Source organism: Arachis hypogaea, chromosome 15, assembly GCF_003086295.3.
Source record: "Arachis hypogaea cultivar Tifrunner chromosome 15, arahy.Tifrunner.gnm2.J5K5, whole genome shotgun sequence".
Lineage (NCBI taxonomy): Eukaryota > Viridiplantae > Streptophyta > Magnoliopsida > Fabales > Fabaceae > Arachis > Arachis hypogaea.
The window spans coordinates 153477879-153490829 of record NC_092050.1 but is presented as its reverse complement, the minus strand read 5'-3'; the positions used below and the strand labels follow the sequence as shown (position 1 = coordinate 153490829).

The following is a 12951-nucleotide window of genomic DNA, read 5'->3' as shown; positions in this document are numbered from 1 at the left end:
TACTATTTATTTGTCAGAATGACAATATGACTCTTCAATAATAAATCATCTATTTTAGATACTATTCTCTATTTTGGTAACACAACCTCATCTTTATAAGTGTTTTTTTTTGTCAACTCTAAACGAAAAACACTAAAACCTAATCGTCTCTAAATTTAAATGAGTTAAAAGTTTATTTATTTTTATTTGTTAAATAATATTCTTTTCAAATTATTTTTTATTTATTATATTAATATTTTTTCAATAAATTATTGAATTTATGGTATAATAACTATAAATTAATTAATAAATTATTTAAATTTAAAAATATTATTTATTATAAAACTAAATAAATAATTTTTAAATATATAAATAATAAACATTGGTTAATTTATTAATAATAATAACTTTATGATATACTATTAGTATTATGATTTAAATAATTTTTATAATAAAGTGAAAACTAATAAACACATTATTCGATATATAATACAAATTTTTTGAATAATAAAAAATTTAATTTTTATCTTTTAAAATAAAATTAATAATTTTATTTGATATCTTTATACTAAAATATATTATAAATATGTTACTAATACTAAATAAAATAAAATATAATATATAATCACTAAATTGAAATCGTATTATTCCACTATCTTACCATGATGAAATAGAAATACTAAAATTGCTGGATAATTGTATATTAATAATTATTAATTAATACACAAATAAGATTAAATACATCTTGGGAAGTCAATTTTTATTAACTAGTTGCATCCAAAGTTGGTACTTGGTAACTATTTAATGACAAAAAGATGTAGCTGAGGGAAAGTGCATTGCACATCCACAACAGCACTCCTTTTCTGTTTCTTTATTTTTTTGTTTTTTTTTGTTTTTATATAAAGGGGCCAAAGATTAAATTAAAAAAACTACACAAGATCAGATATATTTCTAAGGAGATGTACTCCCATTGCATCAGGTACTCCCATTATATTTCTATGGCATCACTAATCAGCGGATATTCTATTTTATTCCAATTGGGGAGAGACAATACGGTCAAAGTTACCCATGACAAAAAAAAAAAAAATTATACGCATGATATAAATCATATTAATCACAATATGTTGAAAAATATTACTATGGCGTTTATTTGTTTAAAAACTTTTCTATTTTTTTTATTATCAATTTTTCTTTTATTATAATCTATTCACATCTTTTACTAATTATTTTAGTTTAAAAAAGCAAGTGAATCCAAAAAATATTTTCAAAAAATTTATACACTAACCGAATATTTTTAAAAAATTAAAATGACAAAAATATTTTTAAAAATTTGAAAATATAATAAAAATAATCAAATATTAGATATATATTCTTAAAAATATTTTAAAAATTAAATTTTGATGTATTTTTTTATAAGTAAAAAAAATAGAATACTTTTATTTTTAAAATTTAATGAATTTACATCAATTGAAAGTTTTTTGAAATTTTTTTCTTTTAATGACCAAAATTTAAAAAAAATTCAAATTAAATTTTGTTATGATATTATATATATATATATATATATATATATATATATATATATATATATATTTTAAATCATTATTCAAATATTTTCATAAAAATTTAGATATAATATGTAAATGTTTATCAAATATAAATTTTTTTATCATTTATAGAAAAAATATTTTTATATAATTTTTTCCATATTCTTAAATCTTCTAAATTATTGCTGATAATAATTGCCTTTGGTTACTTGATTTCCTTCTCCATATGTGTTCTTAATGTATTAAAATATGAATAATCCGTTTTAGTAATTAAAAATTCTAACGATTTAATATATTGCATTTAAAAATATTAAATTGATTTTCAAACTGGGATTTGAGTAATATACATAATAATGAATCATAATTAAACATTATGGATTTATAGGTATTATGTAACCAGAATAAAATTGAAAATTCTCTTAATATGTTCAATGGTGGAGGGTTTGGGATTCAGCTTGGGATTCAACTTAGTACTTTACTTCAGTTCAGTTCAGTTCAGATAAAACCTATAAGGATTCAAGAATCCCATTCCCAAATAATTGTTTTGCATTCTATTCTGTCAGCTGCAAGTTTAACATCAATTTCAATTTGATTTCTTTCAAGGTCTATTTTGTAATTTTTCATTCCACAAAATATCCTTCTCTCACCGTTCTCCAACACTATAAATATTCATCTTCACTATCACCGCCACAACCACAACCACAACCACCACCACCGCCACTTTGACCTTTAAGTTTCATTAATGGCGAACTCTATTGATGGCAATGTCCTTGCGGCTAAGTCACTTGCCAAGTTCGGCGTTCAGCACATGTTCGGCGTCGTCGGAATCCCAGTCACTTCCCTCGCCACGCGCTCTGTCTCCCTCGGAATCCGCTTCATCGCCTTCCACAACGAGCAATCCGCTGGCTATGCCGCCTCTGCTTACGGCTACCTCACAGGTCGTCCCGGAGTACTCCTCACCGTCTCCGGGCCCGGTTGCGTACACGGACTCGCCGGTCTCTCCAACTCCGCCGCCAACACCTGGCCCATGGTCATGATCTCCGGCTCCTGCGACCAGTCTGACGCTGGCCGTGGCGACTTCCAAGAACTCGATCAGATCCAAGCAGTTAAGCCGTTCTCCAAGTTCTCCGTCAAAGCCACCAAAATTACGGAAATACCCAATTGCGTGGCCCAAGTTCTCAATTGGGCCTTGTTGGGGCGACCCGGTGGCTGTTACCTTGATCTTCCCACGGATGTTTTACACCAGAAGGTATCTCTCTCTGAAGCTGAGAATTTAATTACTGAAGCTGCTGAAAAAGTTTTTAATAATGGAAACCAACTTAATCAAATTCGAATTCGAGATAACGGTTTAGTCTCCGAGGCAGCTTCGCTGCTGAAAAATGCTGCAAAACCGCTCATTGTCATAGGAAAAGGAGCAGCTTATGCACGAGCAGAGGCCGCTCTTAAGAAGCTGGTGGAAACCACTGGCATTCCGTTCCTACCCACCCCAATGGGGAAAGGAGTGTTGCCGGATACTCACGATCTAGCTGCCACCGCGGCTAGGTCGCTTGCAATTGGGAGTTGCGATGTGGCCCTTGTTGTTGGGGCGAGGTTGAATTGGTTGTTGCATTTTGGGGAGCCACCAAAATGGTCCAAAGATGTTAAGTTTATTCTGGTGGATATTAGTGAGGAAGAGATTGAGCTGAGGAAACCCCATTTAGGTTTAGTTGGTGATGCGAAAACGATTGTGGAGACTCTGAATAAGGAGATTAAGGATGATCCTTTCTGTTTGGCAAGGAACCACCCTTGGGTGGAAGCTATATGGAAGAAGTCTAAGGATAATGTGGCGAAGATGGAGGCTCAGCTTGCTAAGGATGTTGTGCCATTCAATTTCTTGACACCAATGAGGATCATAAGAGATGCAATTCTTGGAGTCGGAAGTCCGGCTCCGGTGGTGGTGTCCGAGGGGGCAAACACTATGGATGTAGGTAGGGCTGTGTTGGTTCAGACAGAGCCTAGGACTAGGTTGGATGCAGGGACTTGGGGAACCATGGGGGTTGGCCTCGGTTATTGCATTGCGGCTGCAGTTGCTTGTCCCGATCGACTTGTTGTTGCAGTTGAAGGGGATTCTGGATTTGGATTCAGTGCCATTGAAGTTGAGGTATATACTGCTAAACCCATGCCTACGGGGATTGATGCCTTTTATTTTTAGTTATATTTTCATAATCATATAATGGAATGGTTCTTATTTTAATCTATACATTATTATTAAGTAACAACTAGTAGTGATTGAAATTGAAAATATGATGACTATTCTGTTGATTCACGCATGTCTCAAATACATGTTTATAGAAATCAACTTAAGGTCTATTTACAAATAGTAAAAAGCTAGCCAAAATTTTTACTACCATTGTTTTGAACTTGGGTCTTCTATGTACTCTTTTATATTTCTGTCCATAGCTAGTAGTTTTGTGATAGATAGATAGGATTACAGAAGCTGGTGTAATTACTATGCCGCAACCCAAAATCCCCCAAGTCCTGCTAGATTTTTTTTATTAGTTACTAGTGAGTACTGAGTAGTGGTAAAGGTAAATTATAAACGAATTTTGTTGTCCTGAATTTGTCGGGATTGTTTGCAAGAGTCTTTTCTTCTGGAAAATAAATTATAAATGAGTCGTTAGCTATAGATGCTGTTGGACATGATTTAATCCAGAAATGTATAGAGAAAATTCTGGCCTACTGTCTTATAATTCTTTTCTTTTGTCTATATATACGAGGAAATAAATATGTATCTTGTTCTATTCTGAACATAGGAAAAATTTATCATGCCTTTAATATACTTGCTTTTGGGTTTTTGTTAGTCAAATTGGATCTCTTGTTCTTAGAAATCAGTTTGTGTAAATAATTTTAGTTATTTCTCTATCAATAGTTTGTTACCATATGCTATATGCAAGTTCTTTTATTATTTTGATATGATCATATATGGTTGCATGTATTTGCTTTTATATACAATAAATTGCTTTGCTCTTGCAATTGTGCGGTGATTAATCATTTTTTCTTTTTTTGAAGAACTATATACAAATCAATTTTTATAAATAATTTTAGTTATTACTCTATTAATGGTTCTTATTATCATATAGCATATGCAAGTTTTTTTATTATGTTGATATGATCACTTTTGGTTGCATATAAATTTCTCTTGCAATTGTGTGATGATTAATCTTTCTTTTTTTTTTTCAAGACATTGGTTCGATACCAGTTACCTGTGGTAGTGATTGTTTTTAACAATGGAGGTGTATATGGTGGTGACCGGAGAACCTCCGAAGAGATGAATGGACCTTACAAAGATGATCCTGCTCCGACTTCTTTTGTTCCGAAAGCAGGATACCATGCTTTGATTGAAGCTTTTGGTGGAAAAGGCTATCTTGTTGGGACACCTGATGAACTTAAGTATGCTCTCTCAGAATCTTTTTCGGCTCGAAAACCGGCCGTTATCAATGTTATTGTTGATCCCTATGCTGGTTCAGAGAGTGGGAGGCTGCAACACAAGAACTGATTTACAGATTATCTGTATTATACCGAAATTACGTTTTTTATGATTTCAGTTTTTAAATTTCAAATTTTAATAACACAAATTATATAGTCTTGTGGTTTTTTATGGTGTACCAATATATGATAAAGACACAAATTATAAATGTAAAATGTTTCATGATCATAATGAATATTGAATGATGAAAACTGAATTTCTATTATAGCAAGTTTATATATACTTATTATTACTATTTTTGTTTTATTTTATTCATTATTTTTTTTATGTTCTTAAAGATGAGGTATTTTGAGAATAAAAAAAGAAAAAAATATTTTTAGTACAATTTATATCTAAATAAATAAAAAAATGATTATGACAAAATAAAAAAAATTATAAAAATATCTTTTATGTCATAGAATTATAAAATATTTATTAATTAAGCATATTATATTATACTTTTTCAGTGTAGTTTATATAAAAAGTACCTTTTGAGTACCTTTTCATATGCAGTAGTAGTAGCTAATAGCTATAGAGTTTTTTATTTTATTGTCAAAGAAAAAAAACTTGATTTGAAGTTTGTTTAAACCTTCTTTGTGATCAATCACTTTACATAATGTTGTTGTTTGTCTGCCTTAGTAATTATCATGAATATTAGAAAAGTTTAATTTCAAAGCACATCAATTTTGTTTATCATTCATCACCAATTTTTTTATCATTTTTTTTGTTAGTATGGAAGTTCAAGAGTTATTAAAATCCATAAAAAAAAATTTGGTATTACAATCCATCAAATCTTACTATGGTATTTCTTTTTTTTTTTGCTATTATTTCTTTTGTTATTTTTTTTTTGGGTAAATTTCTTTTGTTAATTTACTTCACTTTAATTGAAGCGCTTTTTGTTTAAAGCATTTTCTTTTTGGACGGCTTTGTTAAAGAAGGGATGAGAAATAACTCTTTTCTCTATTGGGCTTCCATAGGTTGGGCCAATCTTAAAATCTAAATCCAGAAGACCTAAAACCCTGAATCCAAATGACCCAAGAAGGATACACCCAACAGCCCAATGATTATTTATTTATTTATATTTTATTTAGTTTATTCATTTATTGTAGCTTCATGGATCAACTAAACCTGAAAATCTGTCTCACCTACCACCAAAAATAAAATAAAAAATGAATTTGGTTCAGCTCTGTCATTTGTTTATTTGTCCTCGTGAAACGTTTTCTTTTTTGGTCACTGTCCTCGTGAACCTTAAAAATTAAAAAAAAAAAAATTAGATCAACATTTTGTGAGATTAAATAATATTCCGGACTAAGGGTCCGGAAGTTTTAAAAATAATTTTTTCGAGTTTTTGACTTATGAAAAATAATAATATTAATATTTGGTGCAATTTTTAAAATCAAATTGTAATTTTATAAGAAGCTATTTAGGAGTTTATAGAGAAATTAAAAAAAAAAATTTCTTTCATAATAAATAATACTACTACTTTTTATTATATTTCTATAAAATAAACACTTTTAAAATTAAAAATTCAAACACAAAATAACTTATTTAAAAATTACTTTTAATATAATAATTTATTGTTTAAACTATTTTTTCAAAAGAAACTTAATTAAGCTAATTGGAAATCAACTTTTAGCTTCTTGTTCTATCTCTAATTAACAACTCAAATCCTTCTTATTAATTCATTCATTATTCTATTAGCTGGTTTTGTTAGTTAAAAAAATTAGTCCTCTAACAAAATCAACTTTTATATTTTGTGGAATATTAAAATTACATGAATACCATTGTGTAAGAATATCACTTATCAGTATAGACTATAGACTTAATGTTTAATATGATTCAACCTCACAATGCCAATATAATGTACCCTAGAACACTAGGGCAAATTAACAATTGCTTCAGTTCCCACGTTCCTTTTGGTACACAATATAATAATAATCCACAAGGAATTCAAAAAAAAAGAAAAAGAAAATGATGAATCCGTTACTTTAAACCATTTAAAATGAGCAACGTTCCCAAAGGCAAAAGGTCCTTTGTATATTTCCAAGTTCCAACACACGTTTTGGTGCAAATCTATATGATGATTATGCTTATTACACGGAGAAAAACAAAGATAGGCATGCAATATTGTCATAATATATGCACACCTTTTTTGGTCAATGCCTAGATATCATCCATACTTTAATTATATGCAACTTGTTATAATTTAATAAATTTATCTATCTTGTATTCTTAAGCACATATTAAAATTATAAAATTAAAAAAATTGTATTAAAAAAATAAAAAATTTATGTTTTTAATATATTTAATTTATATTTATTAAATAAAAATATTTAAATTTTAACTACTTTAAAAAACTATGTATAAACCATACCATCATTCACATATTTTGGTTTTGGTAGTTAATTCAACATTTTTTATATTATTCAAAATAAAATGACTAAATTGCAGACTCAATCTTATCGTTTATCCATAATCTGATTTGACAATTATTTAGATATTTGTTTTTAAAGTTTAGTTAATATATATTTTACGCATACATGATAAATTTATTATTAATAAAAAATTTAAATATTTTTATTTAATAAAAATAAAACAAATATATTACAAATTTTTTTATATTTTTAATAAATAAATTTTAATTATTAGATTTAACATGTACTAAGACACAAAATAAATAAACCTTGTTTTGTATGTTTGCTCAAGCATCATTTATTAATTAACTAACATCTTCCATTGTTTTTATAACCATATTTTTCTAAAGGGTGGTCGCGCGCATAGTGCAAGTTCTTTAATTTTTTAGGGTTTTGTTATCATACATCTGAAGGGTACGTATTAGTTAAACATACTAAAAAAAAAAAATTAAATATTTTTAATATATTCAATATATTAAAAATATAAAAAAAATTGTTTTACAATAATAATATTAAAATATTTTTTATGATATATTTAACCAATATTCTTAAGATGCATGATAATAAAACCTAATTTTTTAATTTATTGCAAAAATATATACAAATTTCTTAATTTTTATTTATGTGTATGTACATATATGGTGATGTCCTTTGCAGTTTGAACTGTGTCACCTTATTATATATAATTATATATGGAACTTATTATTTTATATATATATATTCAACAGTTCTTTTAAGAGTTTATTATATTTTGAGAAGTGTAAAATATTTCATATTTTAGATCAATCAAATGTTAACTTCGTAAATGTATGTCTTTTAAGCTTGATATATTATTATATGCAAATACTTTCAATAATTTTATTATATATAACTATATAATTCACATATATAATTAAATACTAGCGATTTAATAATTGGCAGACACTTAGCTAAATAAAGTTAATTTATAGTCAATTACCATTTTGCTCAACTTGATAGTCATGAACATGTTTGTATATATAGGCATTTCTGGTATTAATAAAAAATGTTATCAAATGACATTTTTTTTTGTCCAACCATTTCATTAGTGGTCAAAGATATAAAATTATTAAGTTATTATTGAAAGAACAATTCATTTCAATATATCTTATTAATTAATACAAAAATTTTATCTTTATTATTATTCCGGTTCAATTATATATACATCAAAAGTTTGATTATGAATAAGCCAAAGATTAATTTATTATGAATTTGAATTATTTTATTTAAAAGTTTATTATTGATGAATAATAAATTATTATATATATAAGATGAAAAATTCAAATTTTTAATATTCATTTAAATAGATGAATGAATTAATTACTGACCAATTTAAATTAATCAAAAGAGAGATGTTATAATATAACTTAAAAAAGAGATTTAGAAATAATGAAGATAACCCTAAAATATAGTACGTACATAATTCAGTGATGGAAGGCTCCTCATGTTCAAACTAAAAATTAAAGTTATGTAGACATAAGCTAGTGGAGTGGTAATAATTTACCAATACAAACTCCCAAATCATAATTGTGAAGTTAAAAGAGAAATTAGCTGTTGAAACTTGAAACGGATAAGCCAATCTGGTAACAGTTTAGTGTTTAGAGGTGCAAGGAGATAGAAGATGAGCAGGAATACGAGAAAAGCTAAGATAGAAGTTAAGTCAGTTATGTTCTTTATAAACCACTTCTCAGCTTGTGGTGATGATTCATAACAAAATTTTTCTAATTCTTTTGGGAAACAATCAAGATAGATGCGCTGGAAGTGGTAAAAAAATTTTTTTGTGGAAGATAAAATTTTAAAAGTTTTTAATCATATTTATATACGTCTCATTTTAAAGACTGATAATGATACTTCTATAAACTTAAATTTGGTTTATAAATTTTAGTAGTGTTTTTTACAAAATTATCTCAAAGATTTTAGTGTACATGATACAATTTATAATGATCCGAATGATTACTAAAAATAAAAAGTATGATCAACATAATTTAATTCTAAAACTAAACATAAATAAAGCGTACCATAGAATTGAGTGACATTTTATATGAGAAATTATAAAAATGTTGGAATTGTCTAATAAATTACTAGATTTTGGATCAAAGAATGTGTCACCGTAATTTCTTATTTTATTTTTATGAATAGTCAATCACATAATTTTTTTAAATTATGTAGGGACTGTGACAAGACGATCTCCTATTTCTATATTTATTTTTTTTTGCACAAAAATACTCTTTTATTTGTTTCACAAAAGAAAATAATAATAGAATTTTTTTTAGATTGAAGCTTAATTACAACTTTTTCAAAATCTATAATATTTTTTTGCAGATAATTCTATCCTATTTTTTAACGTGCTACTGAAGAAGATTGACAAAATACCATCAGAATCTTAAATACCTATAAAAAAAAAAGGCAAACAAGTAGTGGATTTGAATAAATTCTCTATTTTCTTTAGCAAGATTACTCCATAATCTATCCGAGGCCACCTTTTCAATATTATTCTAATGCCTTATATGGAGAATTAGAATAAATATTTGGCACTCCCATCAGTAATTCAAAAATCCAAAAGAGCTAACTTCAATTGTATAAAGAATAAGGTGAATCAAAAGCTGCAACAATGAAAACCGTCTCTCCTATCAATCTTAGGAAGAAAAATTCTGATTAAAGCAGAGGCAACTGCTATCCCAGTTTAGGATAATGCTAGATAGACAAAAAAAATAGTCAGAAATTGCCTTATTCAGCATTAATTAATTGTCGCAACAATTAATAAATGCTAAATAAGGCAAGTTATGACTATTTTTGGTTGATTTTCTTTGGTTACCAAACATTTCCGTCAATTTATATGTTAAGCTATTTCAAACTACCAGAGACGATATTATATTAGATATATTCAAAGAGTCATAATACAGTTTTGGTAAGGTCAAAAAGAAATTCAACAAAAATGTACTAGATTAATTAATATTTCATATGTAGACCAAAAGCACAAAAAGTCTGAACTTTAAAGATTTGAAAACCTACTTCAATCTTATTATATTAGCAAAACAGGATTAAAAGTTTTTAACTCACTTTCACTTCTACTATATATATATTAGTTCCCCATACATCCCATACTTTAAACCTTCTTAATGATTCGTGTTGACCATATTGTGCATAGACTTTGTCTACAGTCCTCCCTATCACGTTGAAGGATCGCATCATATAATAAACAATTAAAATGTTTGTTGCATGGTTTTAATGAAGTTCAATTTTTACAAGGAAAACAATGTATTTTTTTTTTTTTTAATCTTTTTATCATTTTCACTTCAAAAGTACTTCAGGTGCAGTCGACTTCACGTGAAACTGATAGTTGAGAGTCGTTAGATGAAAATTTAGTCAAATCAGTCAAACCATCTAATGACTCTCAGCTATCAACTTCACGTGAAGTCGACTGCAACTGAGTTTCCACCTATATATGTGTGTGTATAATAATGATATTATCTTTCTTATTTTAATAATAGATGTCATTTTACATATAAACTTTTTTTTTGTATTATCTTGTATGTTTGAATGAATTTATGAAACTAAAATGACATTATCAAAATAAAGGCGATAATATCCATTATATATGCATGTTGTTTTTGTTTTAATTATGAAGTTGATGCAAAGAGGAATCATATGTGGTCCTGTAACTTTATTATTGTGAGAAGTGAGAGCCATGAATAGCTTTGCTACCTTGCACGCATGTTTATTATTATTTGCCTTGAGAATTAGTGGGTGTCCTTGTTTGTTTTCTTTGACAGCATTTACAAACACTTAAGGGAGACATGATTACATGAGAGCAGACGAAAAGAATGACAACCTAGCTACTGCATTTTGCAATAATATGATCCTTATTGGACCACACACATATATGCATTGTGAATACTATAGTGCCTATCACATTGTACCTAAATTACTAAAAAGGGTAAATAAATAATATTTAATAAATTTTATATGATTTACTTTTTATTTTAAATATTTTATTTTTTACTTTAAAAAATAAGTTAGACAATTTAGACACCACAATAAAAGCATCATAGAAGTCACCATGCATTTTTATGAACAATGTTCGGACCACTCAAGCACCAATTAAAACAAAAGGTTGGGAGAGGTCATGGAAACAAGACACCAATCAAATTTATTTACCTTATGCCATTTTTTAAAAAAAAAAAATTAACAAGAATTGAATTTTAGATTTTAAATCGTACAATTTTTAATATTATATCACAAAATTATTTTTTTCAATAATTCAAACTGATAAAGAAATACACATAAATAATTATATTATTAATTATTTATCGTATGTAGAACTTTTTTGCTGAAATAATAATAAAGATCAAATTCTAATATAATATCATACAATTATTTGTTCAAAAATTTATTATATCTCTAATAGAACACAAGTTCAATTTCACTGCTTAAAGGCTTAAAGCAATGATAATATGTATATAGAATACAAATTTGATTGCATATATATAGCCATCTAATAATATAAGTCAAAGGATGGTTTTACACTTGCTCTTTAATTTTATGTATACTTTTTTATTTTATTTTAACATTTTAACATATCTACAAACTCTCTATCCTTACCATTATTTAATCCATTATTACTCAATAGTGAATACCGAGAACAAAAGGATGGTACGTTATTATCTAAGTATATTGTATGAATACGGTTACGATACAAATATAGGCATGTAATAATACAAAAAAGTTAGAAAAATATACGAATATTCAGTATATATATATATTTCATGAACTTTTAAAATAAGGGGTAATTAATTCTTAACTAATAAATATGTTTTACTTAAATTTAATAATTTAAATAATTGAAATTAAATTAAAGAAATATTTAAATATTCTAAATAGTCAAGTTGACATTTGAAGATATACATCTAAATAGTTTTGAAAATACAAAAAAAAAAAAAAAAGAGACTATCTAAACTAACATAATTATTTTGAGCTAGATAGTTTAATTTAATCAGAAAACATATTCAACCATTGTATTCAATATATATTCATCAAAACGTATTTTTATATAAAACAAAAACCTTTTTTGTTAGATACATACCCAACATGCAAAAAGCAAGTTCATAGGTTTGTGTTGATGTTAAGCGGTTTTGACTTTTGTCTGTGTGCTTCTAACGTATGTTGTAACCTTTGTAAGGTTTAGTTTGATAAAATTTTCATTTTTTAAAAATTATAATATTATGTTTGATAAATTAAATTAAAAATAATTTTTAATTTAATAAGTATAAGCAATAATAATTATAGTTGATAAAATAATTTTTAAAATTTAAAAATATTATAATAAATATTAATATAAGAATTAAATTTGAATATTAATTAATGTATAAAGTTATATTAAATTTTTTAATTTGGATAAGTACAAGTTAATTTTAAAAAAATTCTCTTTAAAAATACCTATAATTTTTAAAAAATACAAATACAAATACAAACACATAAATTTTTTAATTTA

General features: G+C 26.6%; 1 protein-coding gene across 1 annotated transcript; it reads left to right on the top strand.

The window, feature by feature from the left end:
• Window positions 1–1898: 1898 nt before the first annotated feature.
• Window positions 1899–5254, top strand: LOC112751450 (2-hydroxyacyl-CoA lyase). Its single transcript, XM_025800600.3, has 2 exons — window positions 1899–3663; window positions 4744–5254. The coding sequence occupies exons 1-2, from the start codon at window positions 2266–2268 to the stop codon at window positions 5056–5058; spliced, it is 1713 nt and encodes a 570-aa protein (XP_025656385.1). The 5' UTR covers window positions 1899–2265; the 3' UTR covers window positions 5059–5254.
• Window positions 5255–12951: the final 7697 nt, after the last annotated feature.